Source organism: Stegostoma tigrinum, chromosome 2 (genome assembly GCF_030684315.1).
Source record: "Stegostoma tigrinum isolate sSteTig4 chromosome 2, sSteTig4.hap1, whole genome shotgun sequence".
Classification (NCBI taxonomy): domain Eukaryota; kingdom Metazoa; phylum Chordata; class Chondrichthyes; order Orectolobiformes; family Stegostomatidae; genus Stegostoma; species Stegostoma tigrinum.
In genome coordinates, this window is record NC_081355.1 from 19,209,923 (window position 1) to 19,230,004 (window position 20,082).

General features: G+C 42.6%; 1 protein-coding gene across 1 annotated transcript in view; it reads right to left on the reverse strand.

Moving 5' to 3' along the window:
* Positions 1-1,833, reverse strand: part of zgc:158766 (uncharacterized protein LOC100009641 homolog) — a 288,496-nt gene extending 286,663 nt beyond the window's left edge. The window contains exon 1 of the mRNA XM_048559809.2: positions 1,540-1,833. Coding sequence (XP_048415766.1) covers positions 1,540-1,551 — 12 coding nt within the window. The 5' untranslated portion in view covers positions 1,552-1,833. The remainder of the gene's footprint in view (positions 1-1,539) is intronic.
* Between the last annotated feature and the right edge of the window lie 18,249 nt (positions 1,834-20,082).

Sequence of the window (20,082 nt, forward strand, 5' to 3'; positions counted from 1 at the left end):
GTAGGGATTCTATATATTTTAGACTAGATAAGGAGGGCAGGTTTATTTCCATAAAAATAACATTTTGTCCGAACCTGATAAGCCTTTAGTTATTTCTATAATTTTAAAAAATGCTTAAATTTAAAGTCTCAGGAATTTATGGTGGAATTTGAATTTGCTTCTTCAGATTATTCATCAAAACCCTTTTGTTACTTGTTTGCTGATGTAGCTGCCATTCACTACTCACTTTTCAGATGGTGCCCTATCACCTGCAAACCCACTCTTCCCATAACACACAGCACTTTCAACACTAAAATTTTTTTCTCCAATCCTGCTTTAAAGCAAATACAGGGAGCAATGCACATGCTGGATCACAATGTGATTAAGATTAGGAGCTCATGGCAGAGTTATTAAAACAAACTCTGTTACAGATTTACCCAATTTTAAACACTTCTAACCAATTCAATAGCCCAACCGTGGAACATTTAATCCTCACCGTAGTGGTTCATTACTCTGTTTAATTTTTCTCAAGCTGTGTGAATGATTAATCTAACTTAAAAACATTGAAAAAATTACCTCACCATTACAGCTCAAAACTCTTACTAGAAATTGACAATTATTCAATGACCCATTGAAATGTATGTTTTTGAACATTTTTATTCTGACTTTCATTATTGTATACCATAAATTATTGTCTCATTTCTGACACCATAGGTCTTCTGTGTTCCTAAGAGATTTGATTTTCTAATATGTTAAATGATGGCTGGATAAATCTAGCACTCCTTTTGAAATCAGTTCTCAAATGAATCTCCATGAGCAAGGAGTACTGAGGATAAATATCTCCTACTGTGCTTTTCATTCTGCATTTCGACACAGACCTTTAGATTCTCAACATTTAATTTCTTTTAACAAACATGGCACACACAACACGTATAAATTCGATGCACGCCTGTTCAGTTTGCAACAAGCTGAAGTCTTAATTGATCATTGGGCCACAGTTAAAAAATCTAATAAATCACCTCCACTAAGTTTCTTACTCTACATTGTTGGCTAATGTTGTTAGCTGCCAGTTAACTAGCTCGCTGGTCAGTGTGCACTTTTCTCTCACAATCAAGCTACAGAAAACAGAAGCAATCTGTAGATTACAAAAAAAAGACAAAAGTCACTAAAATCCCCCACATGACAGATCTACTCAACAGGTTCTGAAGCTTTGAGACAGGTTCTCAATCATTATACTCTTCTCAACATATTTTTCTCTTGCAGTAAGCAGATGACGCCTGCTAGACCTCTCACCTTGGAAATATGTCTTAAAACCACTTTGAAAGCTGGAACAGCTAAAGATAATTCACTGGCTTGCTTTTAGTCTCACTTTTCTTGCTCATACAGGAAACTTTTTTAACATGTCTGTATTCACAAAATCTTTGCTGTCACTTCATAATGCAATGATTTCATCAGTAGAGTTAATGCAGCAGTCCACAAAACATAAACACACTGCCGCAAAATAGTATCAAGAGTTTGTTATATATCCTTTTGTAAGCATCAGTTTTTGTTATATCTTACCTGGCATTCCATCTAACTTAGCGATTCCAAAAGCAAAAGACGAATTAAGTTCACTCCTCCACTATCGAGCACCTACAACTGAAATTACATGAACCAGTCACTTTCCTCCGCTATGTGCTTCTCCGCTATTATTCAGCGGCAGTGACCTGATGAATGCTGAGAAGGAAGTAAGGCATGTGTTCGCTGACTGTTGGGGAGCGATGCACTGAGCCCTCCCTCGATAAGTCTTATTTGCATCAGCTACAGCCCTCAATGTGTGTAATTTGCTGCAAGCTTGCCTATAGAAATCTCTTACGACAGCTACAAGCTACGAACAGGCAAAGCACAATGAGAACTGTGGCTAAGAAAAGCTCATATTTCAAGGGCTGGCACTTTTTCACGTATCATGTGGACACATTGAGGCTGAAACATGCACGGGGGCGGGGAGAGGGTTCCCACCCATGCAAATAAAGACAGAATGGTGCTTTGTTTGACTGGATACTTTTGAACGATCAAAAACAACCCAGCAATTCCACGTTTTAAAAGAATCTTTAAAATATTAAGAGTGTTTGATAGGTTGAAGTTACAAATGATGTTTCCACTCGTCAGACTTCAATTACCCTGAAATCGCCATGCAGTGTTTTATTATGTTGTTGGTCATATCATCAATAAAAGCTGTGAGTGATGACAACAGTGTAAATTGCGAAGACAGAAAAGGCTCTCGAAATATGAACTTGAATTGTACCTACCAAGGATGTTGGAAACATCATTGGAAATGCTGGCACAACTCAACAGCGCAGGCAAAATCCAAAGAGTGTGATAGAACATCAATGAAACCAAAGAAGTGCAGATTAGTTGGGCTGGCCATGCTAAATTGCCCATAGTGTCCAGGAAGATGCAGGTTGGATGGATTAGCCATGGGAAACACAGGGTTATAGGGATAGGGTAGGGGCATGTTCCTGGGTGGGGTGCTCTTCGGAGGGTCAGTGTGGAGTCAATGCATCAAATGGTCTGCTTCCACTCTGCAGGGATTCTATGATTCAATGAAAACATGGTTTCAGCGACAAAGAGGTTCTTAAAGGATTGGGGTTTCTGAATACAAATCTACTTATTTTTGTAAGAAATGAAAGACGAGGGAATATAAAGTTTTGAGTAGGGCTTCATAATTAGGAGATGTTGTTAAATATCACATTGGCTGATTTGGCATTAACATGTTGTTAGTTTCTACTAGTAAAAGAAAAATGCATTGTGAGCAAGGGGTAGATATTCAGCCCTGTTAATGAGACAGTCACTGTAGCAATGGGCTATGCTTCAATTTAGTTGCTGGGACATGGAAATTCTGGTGTCTCCACAGGAGAAGTCATATGCCAGGGCAAAGATGCTCTCTTTCTTGGGTGTGAACTGCCAAATATCAGGTGCACAGGAGTTTGGGCTCTCTTCGCCCTATTATGAGCTGCCTTTGCTTGGAATGAGACAGAGAGGGGCTGTGTGGTGAGATGGCTCTGGTGTAGAGAAAGTATGTTAGCACAATAGGGAGCAAAATGGCAATCAAAGCTAGAGCGTCCTGGAGAATGAAAGGCATGAAAATTAAAATTAAGAAAAGGGAGTCTTCTGACGATGTAATGCTCAGTGTAGAAGATAAATACAAAAAGTAGAGTAGAGTTAAAAGTAGAAGGCAGATGCAGACAATGAGGAAGAGAATTGATATGGTCTTTATAAGTATTTAAATAATAAAAGGATAGTCAGTGGTGCTAGTTAGGGACCTGAAAGAATATATTCCTCGTGAGGCAGATGTACTAAAAAAAAGTACATTGCATCAGTTTTGGCTAGACAGAGGATGCTGCCATAAGACATAGGAGCAAATTTAAACTATTTGACCACTAAATCTGCTCCACCATTCAATCATAGCTGATGTGTTTCTCGGCGCCATTATCTGCTTTCTCTACTTAACCCTTGATCCCTTTACTAATCAAGAACTTATCTATATCTATCTTAAGGACGCCCAATGGCTAGGCCTGCACTGCCTCTGCGGCAATGAGTTGCACAGAATCACCACCTCCTGGTTAAAGAAATTCCTCCACATCTGAGTTCTAAAGGAGCATCCCTTCACTCTGAGGCTGTGTGATCCGGCTCTAATCTGTCCTACTAGTGGAAACACTTTCTCCATGTACACTGTATCAGGTGTCTCAGCATTCTGCGAATTTCAATGAGATCCCCCTCATCCTTCTAAGCTCTGTCGAGTACAGATCCAAAGTCCTAAACCGCTCTTGATATCACAACCCTTCATCTCTGGGATCATTCTTGTAAATTTCCTCTGCATACTTTCCAAGGTCAACACATCCTTATTTAGATATGGGGCCCAAAACCGCTCACAATATTTCAAATGCTGTGTGACCAAAGCCTTATGCAGCCTCAGCAGGGCATTTCTTAAGAGAATCCTGAACTAGGACTCCTAAGTCCCCTTTTGCTTCAGAATTCTGAAGCCTTTCCCCATTTAGAAAATAGTCTATGTCCATATTCTTCCGACCAAAGGGCATCACCTCACACTTTCCAAACTTGTATTCCATCTACTTTTTTGCTCAGTCTCCGAGCCTGTCCAAGTCCATCTGCAGCCTCACCAGCTCTTCAACACTATCTTTCCCTTCACCTGTCTTTATATCCCAATGAAGCAGTAAAAATAGAGTAAATTATGATATTGGATAGGATTAAAATAGATAAAGAGGTTATATAAAATTTTAGCAATACTGTAATCGCTTCGATCAGGATGGAATGTGTTCCAAACATCTAAGAGAAATATGAGTCAAAATTGCAAAGGATCTAGGTACAATCTGCTGAACTTTCCTGGATGTCAGGGTGGTTTCATAAGAATGAAAATTAAGGGAGGGATAAACCTGTCAATAGTGCCAACTTATCAAAGTGATGAAAATTTCATCAACAATAATCAAGAACAAAATTATTGTTCCGTAATAATAATATATTGTTAGTTTAAAAAAACGTGCATAGTCTGCTAAAATGGTACATTTGGTGAAAACTTTTTGTCTTGTATTTATCAGATTATCCCTCTCCTCAAATACACTATGAATGTTGTTTGCCTTTTCGGAATGGGCAACAATACTTAACATTCTATCAACAAACGTAAAAATCATTATGTTATATCTGAAAGAAGGTGCAAAACAAGTTGGGGAGGTTGTTCAAAGACCATTTGGTATCATTAGCTTCATTTGAAAGAACATAGTGTATAGTGACGAGGATGCTAAATCTTTTTATAAAGGAAACATTAGCCTGGCTGTAGCTGGAATATTGTGAGTATTTCTGGGTACCAGAAGGAGTATTAAGGCAACACTGTAGACCCCCTAGTGTGGTACCAAAAATTAGGGAGTTCATGTGGAGAGACTGGAGGAGATGATATTGTTCTCCATAGGGCAGAGAACGTTCAGCAAAGATTGATCAATTGGCACACTCCAACTCTCTCATTTCACCTATGAGTTTGAATCATGGACACAAATCCTCATTTGTTATGTACAATCCTCGATGAAGTTCCGCAAATTCATTCTGGTTCCAGACGGGGTATTGGCACAACTGTGGATCAGAACTTTGGAGCACCTATGGATGTATTAAACTTTTAATTTTAACATGGGTTAATTTTCAAAGAAAGGAGGTATATCCAAAGGATGAAACACACAATTAGAAATTGCTGAAATAACTCAGCGTCTGGCAGCATCTGTGGAGAGAAATCAGGGTTAACGTTTCAAGTTCAGTTACCCTTCTTTAGAACAGTAAAAGCATGTAAATTCAGCGGCTACCTGGAAAGGAATTCTGCATAGTCAGGGAATCCTCAAACAGAAAGACTAAAAGTGAAGAGATAATAACAGATTGTCTATCCAAACCCTTTTCAGCAGGAGGTTATCTCCTGCAAATATGCTTGTGTGTTACCTTTCTAGGGATGTATAGAAAAGCAGGAGTTAAAAGTAAGCTACAACCTTGGCCTGGCACTCTAGTGTGAGGGCTATGAAGGTCACAGCTTTGAGAACCACCTGCACTGCAGATAAATAAGAGAAAAAACACTTTTCTGAAGAAGGGTCTCGGCCAGAAACGCCAGCTCTCCTGCTCCTCTGATGCTGCTTGGCCTGTTGTGGTCATCCAGCTCTACACCTTTTTATCTCTCACACATTGAGTTGTGCCAGCAGGCCAGTGTTGAAACGAACCTGTACAAACTAATTTCAATCTACTGACAAAGCCAAGGATCTCAAAATCGACTGCTTAACTACCAACCTTCACCCGATCAGGGACATCCACACTAATGGCCATAGCATTCTCCCACCAACTCTGCATTGATGACATGGAACAGATCCGTATATCTGTTTAAAACATTTTTGGGTTCATTTTGGATTTCTAATTTGTACGTGAATTGTGTTATTATCTCTTATGCTTTCAAACTCATTCTTTTTTTTAATTCAAGATTATCTGGTTAAATGGTCCCTTTAGAAACCTAAATTCCTTTGGCCTAGGAGAAAAGTATCCGCATGGAAAGGGATCCTTGTTATGTTAACTTTCTTTCTAGCTACCAAGTTGGTGGATGAATAAAGAAGAGGAGCCAGTACATGCCCCCTTGCCCAGAATCTTTATGATTTAGGGAACCCCGTCTGGAACCAGAATGAATTTGCAGAACTTCATCGAGGATTGTACATAACAAATGAGGATTTGAGTCCATGATTCAAGCTCATAGGTGAAATGAGAGAGTTGGAGTGTGCAAATTGTCACTTTGAAGCCAAGACACACAAGGCTGGGCAATGGGATTAGAATAGTTAGGTGCTTGCTTTTGACTGGCACAGAGTTGATGAGCTAAAGAAACTTTTTCTGTGCTGTAGACCTAAAGGGGTCTAAAGCGGTTGTGCTTATTGACAGCTCAACTGTAAGGAATGTATTCATCACCCAGGCATCACAGTGCCTTTCACATCACTGCTGTAATGCCACAGTGAGGTGCTCACATCAAAGAATACGACAAATAAAACAAGGGTTTTTCAAATGTTTTAAATGTATTCACATCCTGGGATCATCCTTTGTTTACTGTCATACTCCAACACTTAACATCTCCACTCATGACTCCCTCCATTGCAATGACTCCCTCTAAATCACTGCTATGCTGCCTCACTGTTCAGTTCTCGAGAGTGAGGGAACAAAGCATGAAAGTGGGAGGGAGGTGAGTTGGGAGCGCGTCGTGACCTGGTCAACCAAGGAAGTAGCAAGCAGGGTGGCAAGTGAACCACTGAGTTGGGAAAATGGGCAACAAGTTTGGCAGCACATACCAAAGGAGTGTGCGGACTAGGAAAACAGGCACTGAGGCTATTGAGTGAAGGAGGAAAGTGGAGTGTTCCATGAAGCAGTGAGTGGGAGAGTGAGGCACCGAGTGACAACTGGGCTAGCAAGTGAAATAGCAAGTGGAGGAGCAGGATGCCAAGTGAAGCTGCAAATGGGACAGTTGGATGCTGAGTACATGGCAAATGGGAGAAAGGGGTGCCAAGTAAAGCATCGAGCAGGAGTCTGAGTGATCTGTTGAGTGGATGAGGAGGGTGCTGAGTGAAGATCTCCAATTTGGCTGGCCCAGCATCTCTCAGTATCACTACGGGCTTCTCTGCCTTACCATGGGAAATTGTGGTGACCCTTCCTACAGGTACAAAATCCTAGTCGCTGTCAGAGTTAATCACGTCCACATTCTGGAGGGCCTTTACAAGGGTTTGCAGCCTTAAGTCTAGCATTGCCAGCCTGCTATGCTCTCTGTTTGACTCCCATTTTCTGTGTACAGAGTCTGTATCCTGATAAATATAATTGGTTTCTTCTGTAGCCTCAAGCAGTTGGTGTGGATACATCCTATCTTTAGCAGTTGAAACACACAAGTTCTTTGGCCTCCCTTCTCACCTGAGCACCATCCTTTCTGTCCTGAGTAAAGCTTACAGCTTTTTCATTTAGTTCAAAATTATACTTTATTCATTTAAAACATCTTTGTATATATACACTGTCACAAATGCTATTCAGTTCTGTATAGTTGCATATCGAGCAAACAATCAAACATTTGAGTTTGATGCTATCCCAACAAACCAAAGGCATCTCTTACACATGCAAGGCATGAAGTATCCAATAACTGAACAGACCCCCATTTATCTTCAGCAGGATATCTCAGACAGTTTTCTTTCCCTATTAAAACTGCCCCTAGCTTTAATGCATTCCTCAGCACGTAGCCCTGGACCTTGGTTTGTGCCACTCTGAAACACTCGGTAAGGTCAGGAAGACTAACAAATTTCCTGTAGGCCAAAGAGTGCCTTTCACCGAGTTGATGGTACTCTAGGCATAGCTGATGCTTGTCTCGGTGTGCGTCTCAGGGAACAGACTGTAGAGCAACAGAGACCTGCGTCACAGACATACTCAGGATGAATCTGCAGAAAAACTGTTGCGTCTTTCTCCAGACTGCATTTGCAAAGGCACATTCCGACGGGAGATGCCTGACAGTCTCAACCCCTCTCCCCCAGCCACAGCTGCTTCGAGGTCAGTATGTGGTGGTGCAGCGAGTCCCGGGCCTAGGTGAAGGATCTCACAGGTGGTGATCTTCTCACCATCAGCCAAGCGATGTCTTGGTGCTTGTTAGAAAGCTCTGGTAAAGAGATATTCTGCCAAATGGCTTTGACAGTCTACTCAGGGAACCATGCAACATGATCTACCCCCTCCTTTTCTCTCAGGACCTCAAGATTGCTACATTCTGACCATTTCCTTGTGTGCCAGGGCAAAGGCGTTTTTCTATGCAAATTTCTCTATGAAGGACAGGTGATATGGAACAGTCCAACTACTGGGGCATTCCACGGTAACCAGGCCAATCCTACCCTTCATAAAACCAGGGTCAGGTAGAATGTCAGTCATGTTTACATACTGAGGGTCTACGCACAGCTTGATGCAGCGGCACATGAAGATGGCCGTCAGGATATACGCTGTTCTCTCCTTTATCCAGAATTTTGTGCATGGAGTCCCTACAGACACGGTCCATCTTAGACCTCCAGGTGAAGTGGGAGATAGCTTTGGTGACAGCAGTTTTGGGGAATTGACCAGACTTGCACAATGTACAACAATAGAGAGACAGCCTCACATATGATGATCAAGTTTTTAGCCATAATGGAAAGGGAGCTATGCTCCAAAAAGATCACTTTCTGTTTCACTTTGGCAAAGCGTTTCTTCCATGATTTTGTATATGCCCCAGTCCTTCTGAACCATATTCCCTGCGGCTTCAGGTACCACAGAATAGATTGTTAGAATCCCTGCAATGTAAAAATAGACCATTTGGCCCATCGAGTGCACATTAGCCCTCCGAAGACCAACCCACCCAAACACAGCCCCACCCTATCACAGTAACCCTGCATTTTCCAAGGCTAATCCACCTCGCCTACACATCCCTGGACATTGTGAGTTATTTAGCAATAGCTAATCCACCAAACTGGCACATCTTTCTACTGTGGGAGGAAACTGGAGCGCCCAGAGGAAACCCACGCTGGCATGAGGAGAATGTAGAAACTCCACACAGACAGTTGCTCGAGGCTCGAATTGAACCCAGGTTCCTGGTGTTATGAGGCAGCATTGTTAGCTACTGAGCCACCAAGCTGCCCAGGTAATCTGAAGGGGATAAAGGATCGGCCAGCCCAGTTCCCAAAGAACATGGCCTCGCTCTTGCCTTGATTTACTTTGGCTTCTGAGGCCGGTTCAAACTGGTTGCTGATTCTCATGAGTCTGCACATTGACAGCAGATACAAGCAGAAAACAGCGATGTCATCCACATACAGGGAGGCTTTGACCTGCAGGCATCCACTAACTAGAAAGTCACCCCTCTCAGGCTCGCTTCCTTCCTGATGTATGCAGTTGAAGGCTCTGTGTAATACACAAACCAGGGGTTAGAGATTGGGCAGCCCTGCCTGACTAAACAGGAAACTTACTGATTCCCAGCCATTGATTGAGACTGCATCAACATTGTTGCTGAAGAGCAGTCGGATCCAATTGGAGACACCCTTCCCAAAGCCCATTTTGGACAGCGTGTCCCATATGTACGTGTGTGACATCCTGTCAAAGGCCTTCAACTGGTCCAGGCTGATGAGGCAGGCTTCCACCACCCTGTCCTGAATGTAGGCGATCGTATCCCTGTGCAACACAAACTTCGTGGAGATCGTCCTGCATAGTACAGCACAGGTTTGGTCAGGGAGAATCACTGACTCCAGAGCAGACAGAGGATTTTGTAGTCTGCATTCAGCAGTGAGATTGGTCACTGATTTCTAATTTCTCCCCAACCCCCTACTCCTTCCGCATGTAGTTGAGGGTGATGATACCTTTCCTCGTGGATTTGCACATGCTACCTGATGGATTCTCTTCTCTCCCCTGGTGCTCAGTTTCCTATCACATTGTGTCTCTCTCTCTCTCTCTCTCTCTCTCTCTCTCCCTCCCTCCCTCCGTCTATCCACCTTAATCCATTCCACTACAGTGAGGGTGGCCAGGGGGAGATTTCTTCTGGAGCAGGGGTTTGTGGGTCGGCTAATATGGCTCCGTGCCTGGACCCAGCCACTTTCTGTTCCTCAAGACATAATCTTATTGAGAAGGGGATGGGGTCTTTAATGTCCTTAAAGCGTATTGTTTCACACAGATGTCTGAACATGGCTTCTGTTCTAAGTGTCCACGCCCACTGTTGCAAGGCAAGCTACCAAATCCTTTCAAATTTCAGGTATGTCTCCCATGCCACTTCCAAAGGGTTTGGTATTTTTGGTGGTATATCTCCAACACTAACTGATCTGCATTGATAATGGTGCTTATTATAGCCTCATAAATCTTTGGCACTTTTGGTCAAAATCCTGGAATTCCCTCCTTAATAGCATTGTGGGTCAACCCACAGCAGGTGAACTGCAGCAGTTCAAGAGGGCAGCTCACCACCACCTTCTCAAGGACAACTAGGGATGGGCAAGAAATGCTGGCACAGCCAGCAATGTCCACATCCCACAAATAAATAGAAAAAATACTTTTCAGCTAATAGGGAGTGAACTTCATGAGCTTTCCTGGATAGCTCACTCTGCAGTAATAAGGACCTGTGTTGGATTCATCATTATAAGTGATATGCTGCCTGATCACAAGAGATAAAGAGGACTTTCATCCTTCCTTCGTGAAACTTTGGAATTAAGTGAGCAAATTCAATTGCCTCCAGCACTAAACCTGAAACAGCAGTGGGACACATTTGGATCAACTCGAGCTGCCTCCCTTTCCTGACATTTGAGCCGATAATCTCTTCTATCCTTGCTCTTTCCTCTGTTTCCCTTTATCTCTTTATCTTTTCATCTCTTTTTCCTGGAGTTCTAATTTCCTCTGCTCCAATTCTAATCTCTCTAACGGAACATATCTACTTCCTCATCCTCCGTTTCCACCTATATACTGTTGGCCACCTTTTTTTAAAATTTTGGGTTTTTCTGACTTCTGTCTCACTCAGTCTTTTCGATATTCTGGGGTAGAACTTTTTTAAGTTGCCAGAAATAGCTTCCCCAGAGTCTATCAGGAAGGTACTGACAATAAAACGCAGACGTTCCGATATTGTAGCAATGCAAACTCAAGAAAGCCTTTTGCAATTTTTGAAAAGTAAAAACCTTTCAAGACCGTAGGGTACCTGAAAGCATTTCACTGCTGACAAAGAACATTAAAAGGTGTAGACAATGTTGTCATAAGGGCAAGATGGCAACCGAACAGTGATGTGATAATGACCAGACAATCTTTTTTTTTCAGCGAGTCAGGTTTTGAGAAGGAGGCTGAGCTATCTCAGGAGGTCACAAGTTAACTGTGGCAAAACTACTTAGATTTAGCTCTACCGTAAACTAACCACCAGACACATAAATTGCTAATGTTTAACAGAATTAGGGCTTATTATTGAAGACAGAGACAAAAGCAGACTCTGAAAGGATCAGAATAGAGGAACCATTCCTAGTAGAACAGATGTCTTATTTGGAGGAGGAGAAAGAAAAGAGGAGTGTGAAGTGCAGATTATATGGAACAAAGGTCACATCAAGTTCTCAACCATACAAAGTTCTGCATTCCCCACCTCCCCCAACACCACACACATGCTCCCTTCTTAACCTGTATTGGTGCTTCTAAAATCTTGCTATCTTGTGAAGGGCAGGCCAAATGAAAGACATGGAGACAACAGACTTACACTGTTCAACGTTTTTCTCATCTGCACGTTAACCCTGTATTGTGGAAGCCGATTTAGAACAGGAAATAAATAGGATAACAAACAGTTAGTAATCATAGGTCTTCATCCCTTGCATTTCAGCTTGCAGCTGGAAAGAAAGAACAATAAGTAAATGAGCACACAGCATCTCTCTCCCAGTAGAGTTGATGCATGTTGGAAACCAGGTGAAAGTGAATTGAGGTAGTGAGGCCTTTGCAGTTGAATGGTAGACTGGGTCTGAACTCCTGAGGCACATGTGGAGAATGCTACCATTGCCATCAAATGCCAAAGTTGGACTGCGAGTGCCTTTCACCAGTACAAATTCACAGGAGGGGGAGAAAAAGACGTGGGGTGATGGGGGACCCGAGGAAGAGGTGATGAGGCTTGATATGACAAAAGCTTCAATGGCCCTATTTATAATCATCAAACCATAGGTGAGTTCAGGCTGTTAAGTGCTCATTAAGTGACCATTTTAAGACCTAATTAATTGGTGAGGGTCACCCATGGAAAATCCCAGTCAGAAGTTGATTGCTGAGATGGAGGAAGAGGCAGGTATATCTCTGGTTCCAAATGAGCTACCATTATTGTTCTTTCTACAAACAGCCTTACCACATCTGGAGAGGTCTGACCCATCCACAGCAATATTGTAACGTGGGAGATACACCAGCCAATATATGACTTACACACAGCAACGACAAGCTAATTTACCTTATGATTCATAAACTGTTAGGGGCGGAGTGAGGGGTGGTGTGAGCCGAGACAGGAAAAGATTATATTGGGGCTAAAAGAATCCCTTACAGATTCATTAATGATTAATTACACAGAAAGAGACTATTTATCCCACCCCTCCTTCTTTTGGGCCCACAAGATAAGGCTGTCAGTGATCATTCCAGTTGCCTTTGGCTGCATCATTGTGTGGAGGACACATTGCAATCTTTCAGCTAGTAGCCTTGCAGAATGAGCGCTGGAACAGGGTTGTCAAACACAGGCTGGCATAAGCCTGTCAGAATGACACCTTTCAAATCTATCCTGGCACCAGAATGCCTCATCACTCCCAACACTGAGGTAAGGAGTTGTCTCCCTTGATGGATCATTCACAAATTGTATTTGGGATGTTATTCCAGCACAAGGCAATAAAATGGTCAGTGCTTATTGAGGCCCCAATAAAAGGCTGACCTGTTCGACTCCACCGTGCAGATATTTATAAGCCCGTGCTTTCTCCCGACTGCCTTTCAATTTGTTAATAGGAAGGCAGGTAACATTTTATAAACACTTAAATCAAGAGTAGCAAGGACGGCTGGAGTGGAGATGGACTGGGTGTGGGGCCTATCACTGGATATTGATCAAAGGTTTAACAAAAAAGGTTAAATGTAAATAGTTATTGATATGAATCATTCTTTGCAGAAAAACGGAGATAGATTTTATCATTTGAAATAAACTTCTAGTTCATCCATTCTTCATATCATATTTTTAACTTAAATCTCTACTAACATAAACGAACTTAAACTTTCAGTTGGTTCACCCTAAACAATGGGCAAGTTACACACCATGTCTGGGACATGAGCTGTCTCATATTAATGCTTCTTTGAGAAAGACAATGCTTCAGTAATACAGGGACAGTACCACATCAAGGCTTGTAGCTTCGAATTCAAGGAACAGAGTTCAAACATCAGTATGAAGGCAAATATTTGAAGAAAATCTTTCTTAGATTTCTCAGGTGTACATCTAAGAAAGCTTGTATTTATATGGCACTTATAACAGGATAAAATGTTCTGGGCACCCTACAGGAGAATTGTAAAGAGCATCTTAATGGAGGAGAGATTGAGCGGTAGAGTCTTAAATAGCAAATTCTAGAACTCAGAGCCTTTGCCGCTCAGAGCATGAAATCAATAGCGCACCATTTAAAATCAGGGATCCACAAAGGTGCAGGCTAGCAAATCCAGCATAGATTTCTTTTAAAAAAAACTGACTATTTTAACATGGGCCATATTTAGTTCAATTCTTAAATCCTAAACAACGAGATAAGTGCAGAAGATAACAAGAAGTCTTTCAGCCCAGGTGCTTTTTATTCATTCTTGTGATGTGGGTATTACAGGCTGGACCAACATTTATTGCCCATTTCTAATTGCCCAGGGGGCAGAAGATAGTCAACCATATTGCTGTAGGTCAGATGTCACACATAGGCCCGACCAGGTAACCATGGAAGTTACCTTCTCTAAAGGACATTAGTGAATTAGATAGATTTGTTTTTCAGTCATTGACAATGAATTCATGGTCATCATTATAATCTTAATTCCACTATCTCTGTGGCAGGTTTTGAATCCAGGTCGCTAGAACATTTCCTGGGTCTCTGGATTAACAGTTCCATTCAGGTCAGGAAAGTTCTTTGCTTTTTTAAACATTACTTACATCCTGAGTTGGAAGAAGTAAATCTCACTTCTAAGAGATTGAGAGAGATCAAAGTAGGATTGCAGGGAAGGGGAGTTGAGATAAAGGAACAGAGGTTGAAGGGACAGGGGAAGATGCCAGGGAAATGTGATTGCGACTATTCACTCTGATGGACAGTAAGTTTTGACCCAGACTTTTTGATTCAAATGGCCTGCTTCTGTGTATAAATTCTTGGAAAGGTGTGCCTGTGAGTAAAGAGATTTTTTTTTCTGAAGAAAGGTCTAGGCCCGAAACGTCAGCTTTCCTGCTCCTCTGATGCTGCTTGGCCTGCTGTGTTCATCCAGTTCTACACCTTGTTATCTCAGATTCTCCAGGATCTGCAGTTCCTACTACCTGTGCCTAAGGAGACAGGTGAGATCTCACACTTCTTCACCCTTCATTGCAACTGTCCCGCTTTCACACAGATGTGACTGTGTTACCCTCAGAGTGTGTCCGCATCCATGGCCAAGTGCTCCCATCTCCAATCTAAACAAAAAGGCCATCTAAGCTGGTAGGTGGTTCAGGAGACAGCCATACCAAATACTTGTTCTAAAGACTCTCTTCCTCAGGAGGCTGTGTCTTTCAGGGCGGCCATCTTGTTTGTGGCCACTATGAACATCACACTCATGCCTGCAGGAGGTGAAAGAGAGAAGGCTTTACAACCAAAAAGGAGTAGTAGTTGTGGCATGTTTAAAATAAATTTGCATTGGGGTGGGTTTCACAAAAGAGAAGCACAACAATGGACACGCTCCTTAGTTGGTTGCCAGAATATGGAAGTTTATGCGTCTCTGCAGGACCAGTCCCAGGCTTCACCCTCAAGTGCCAAGATCCTCACCTGATAAGAGATGAGGAGAAACATACCCGGTAACCAAAAAGGCATCTTGGCTCTTTTGGCCTTACGATGGGCTGTTTTCCTGAGAGAAAAGGCTGGATTTAGAGAGGCCAGAGTATATGGCACAGCTGTTAGTGCTGGTGTAGGTGGAAGAAAAGTGCTGAGGTGTCCTGAGTAAATGAATAGGCAGTGCAGAGGCCATGCAAGAGGGTGAACGATTTTCATGGGTGAAACTGAGTGAAGGAAGATGATGCACGCAATGGTTGGAGTTGTAGGGTATTGGCCTTGGTAGACAGTGCATGCAGTAACAGAGAAAGAGTGAGTGTGAGGTTGCAGACAGAGAGGATGACAGCAGCTACCTATGGCACAGTGGAAAATGTCACTGACCTCCTTCTTTCATTGCTAGGCATTCCTCTAGACTGTAGGCACTGCCTTGACTCAAGGGGCAACCTCACTCAAGGCAGGTACAGTCGAGCATCATTACATCTTCTCCGGTTTCAGAAGGAAGAGAACATCCTTCCTCTGCATGCTTCCATCCACTAAGACAATCATGGTCCATGTCGGCGATACAATATACCAAATTTCTATTGTCTGCCATGTCCAGGACAAATGTCCAGTCCCAGGTGGCTCCAGACTGTCAGCACTTAGCTTTTCAATATACAGCCAGTGCCAAAGGTGCTGGTATATCCTAGGATTTGGGGAGAGAACCCCTCCATGAACCTTGGCATAAATTATACTTAGTCAAAATATGTGAAAATTTAGCTAATTACATTTAACTTTGTGTTGATGCAATATGGATGAAATCCTTTGTGTAGATAACTATGTTACCACCTTTAGCTAAAAGCAGGGAGCTCCATACTGCGTACTGCATATGTGCCCCATAGGGCAAAAGAGATCTACACCAAGTCATTGTTTAACTGATTTGTTACAAGTTCAGCCCTTTGAGAAAATTGCATTATGAAATCCATATTTACAAAAATGTACATGAGAACCACTGGAAATCCTTTTCATCCTCTGAGTCATTCCTTACACTGCTGTGGCCGAGCTCAGAGTACTGCCACCAGTGTGAAATTTCCCATTTCCCCATTGGGCATTCAACAGCCATGGGCCAAGATTGTCAATATGGAACCAGTTAATGGGAACCAAGATAATTCTGCACACTGAGTAGTCACTCACCTACAATGTGGCCACCCAGACTCCTCTGATGTTGTACCCATGTAGCATCTCTTCATGTGCAGACACCTTCTCCCCCAGCCAGAACACACTCAATGACAAACGCACATACGCACAATGGATTGTATTTAGTAAAGGCAACAGGATCTCTTCTGAGGCCCAAGCAAGCTGAGGGCCCAGGCAAGTGTTGAACAGATATATGTGATCGCAAGGTGGGGCTCATACTGGACGATGCTGGTTGGAAGCAAGAGTAGTGACTTTTAGCGGGACCTTCGCCATCATTCTTTTGCTGATACCAGGTACTTCAATCTGACATGGAGTACCTTTGAGCATAGGGGTCCTCCCCAGATGCTGACACTGACCGTTCTGAATGGGTCTGCTTTTTGGATTTCCTACATGATGAGTCCCAGCCACAACTGGATGGTGCCCTTGGGTGGAGAGTCTTACACTCCCCGATCCTGTTCCTGGACATAATGAGGGCAAGGGTAAAAAGCAGTGTCCCAGCATCACGCCTGATTCAGTGATGCCCACCACCAAACTCACTTCAAGGGGAAGGTATTAAATTCTGCCTGGTATCACTCACCTTTACTACCCTTTGACAGCTATCATTAAATGTTCATCGCTTTTGCCAGTTTGCCCGTTTCCTGATAATAAAGGTAGTTAATGATCATACCTCATTGTCGCAGTGTGCATGCCCTGTGCTCAGTCAGTCAGTGTTGAGCTGATCTCTAATTACATAAACCAGACTGACCAATGCCCACTTCCCAGGTACATTTCATTTTCTTTCCCTGGAATGTGGGCATTACTGACCATATTAGTATTTATTACCCATCTGTAATTACACTTGAGAAAGTGGTATGACTTATTTCTGGAAGCCATACACATTGGCAGATCAATTCAAGGTTCTGACTGAGGGACAGAGAAAAACCGGCAACATAGTTCCACGTCAGGATTGTGCGTGTCTTGGAGGAAAATCTGCACGGGGCGTTATTGTCATGTGTTTGCTACCCTTGTTCCTCTTCGTCAATGCTTTGGGTTTGGAAAGTGATATGAAGAAGGCTCCATGCAGCTGCAGTGCTTCTTTTACGTGGTAGGCCCTGCAGCCACTCTTCATCGTAGATGGAGTGAAAGGAAGTTTGAGGTAGTTGAAGAGTTGATGATCCATTAGTTGCTTTGGCTTGGGAGATGTCAACCTTCAATGTTTTTAGAGCCAGACTCATCCAGATAATCAGAAAATGTTCTATCAGACTCCTAACTCGTGTTTTTTTGAAATAGTGCACAGGCTTCAGACAAACAAAAGATGTGTTGCTCACCTGAAAATGATGAAACTCCGATCTGCTCCTGCAATCACAGTACTTATGCCGTCAATCCAGTTATGCTTCTGGTAACTCCCAGGAAAGTGATGTTGGAAAATCTGGCAATTGCAATGCAGTTGAATGTCAAAAAAGGGTGTTTAGCCTCTGGATGAGCATTGCCTAACTCTTGGCTGGTAAGCTTCCAACGCAAAAGGAAAAGGTGGCATTACAGGTCAGTTATTTTGACAATGATTTCCCAGAGTGGGACAGATAACACAACCATAAAAAGAAAAGTAGCAAGTTGGATCAAAGAAGAAAAGTGCTAAAATGGCAGAATTAATGGCTCTTTGCTTATATGTGCATAGTATTTGGATCAAAGTAAATGAATTAACAATACAAGTAGAGGTTAATGAGGAGCAAACAGAGCTAACATTTCAAGCCCAGTGACCGTTCTTCAATTCTGCTCTCTTTCCAACAGATGCTGCCAGACCTGTTGAGTTGCTCCAGCAATTTCTATTTGCATTTCTGATTTCCAACATCCACAGTTCTTTGTTTTGTTTGTTTAGAGATAAATGGGTACAATCCAAGAGCCATTGCAGAGACATAGTTACAAGGAGAACAGAGCTGGGAACTAAAAATTAAGGGATATGTGACTTTTTGAAAGGACAGGTAAGCCGAGGAAGGGGACTAGGTAGCATTGATGGAATGTGTGTGACAGCAAGAGACTCTAGAATCGGATGTTGTAGGATCCATATGTTTGGAGGTAAAGAATAACAAAAGGTAGAGTGCAGCTTATAGAACTATAGTAGTTGTTCTGAAGAACAGTGAATATGTAAGGAGATAGTGAGAACATGCAGAAAAGAATAGAGCCAATCATGCTTGACATTAAACTTTGCGTAAACAAGGAAAATCATAGTTACTAAGGTCACCATGAGGAAGAATTCATAAAACGTACTTGGGAGAGTTTCCTAGAACAATCTGTAGTACAGCCAACCAGAGATCAGAATAATTTAGGCTTTTGTATTGTGCAAAGAGGCAGATTTCAATAATATCCAGTAATAAGTCCCACATATTACACTTTTCAAAAGCGGCTTGGTGAGATTCTCTAGGCTGAAGCAAGTTGCCAACTAATGGTTATTATTAGTTGATAAGTGTCTTGTTAATAGCCCAACTTGTCTCATTCATAGTCAGCCTTCCATCTTGCTACACTTGCCAAACAAGCTCAACATTGGGAAATCACAACATTGGGAAACATATCGAGCACCTGGAAAATCCAGCTTGCCATTTGTTCTGAACTCCCTCCATGTTGGAAATCAGGTATTATAATCTCAGGGCACACTCCACGGGCACAGCATACAGGCACCTTATGTCCACGGAGATTGGCATCCATCATGTGCCAGCCTTTAAACCCCTCATGGCCCATCTCTAATCAACTTTCAGGATTCCTCAGCACGACAATGCTGCCCCCATCAAGGATATGGTGTACTCAGGGGCCGGGATATATATAATTGCGCTGCACACACTATCATGGTGCTCCCTCACTCTGCGCCTACCTGGATGCTCACAGAATCACAGGTTTGCCTTGCTTTATTGTGCTTTGGCCCCACAGCCAGTGATATCACTTTTATATTATAACTGTTACTCTGTGGCTTTTCATGCAGACACAAAGCCAGAAAGGGGTTATAGTTGTCAACAGGTCTCAATCTAATCAAGAGTGGTAGCCTTTGCTCAGGGATTCCCTGCATGGCAAGTCAAGGGAATCCTCCGAAACCAGTCCAGAGCCAGAGGATGAGGAATGGAGAACAGCAAATAAAAAACATAGAAAAGTACAGCGTAGAAACAAAAAAAAAGGAATTGCTGGAAAACCTCAGCAAGGCTAACAGCTTCAGTGGAAGAAAGTCTGAGTTAATGTTTTGTGTTCACTGACCCTACTACAGAGCACTATAGGAACAGTCCCTTCAGCCCATCATGTCTGTGCCAATCATGATGCTATTCTAAACTAATCCCACCTGCACATGGTCCATACCCCTCTATTTCTTGCTTCTTCTGGTCTGTCTAAGTGCCTTTTAAACATTGCTATAATACCTGCTTTGACCACGAACCCTGGCTTTTTGTTTTAGGTGCCTACTATGCTCTGTGTAAAATCTCGCCTCACATATCTCCTTTAAACTTTCCCCATCCCACTTTGAACCAATACCGCCTAATATTTGACATTTCTACTTGGGGGAAAGACTCTCCACCTAATCCATGCCTCTCATAACTTTATACACTTGTTGAGTCGAATGACAGACAGCACACTATTTGGCTAGAGTCTTTCTTACCTTTTACAGGCTATTTTCCTCATGGGGTCAGAGAGAAGTAGGTATTACAGGAGATTGAAGTAAGTAGCACAGCTTTTACTATTGGTGCAGGTGGGGAGGTGTTACAAGCGAGAGTGTAGATGGCGCAGAGGGCACACAGGATTATTGCTTTTGGTGTTTGGGGTGACTGAGTGTGAGGTAATAGTGAGAATGGTAGAGCATGAGCATAGGTAGGAGATCTGTTCAGGAGGATCAACAGTCTGTCCTTGAAGTATCGAAGAGGAGATTGTCGACATACCTTGGTGG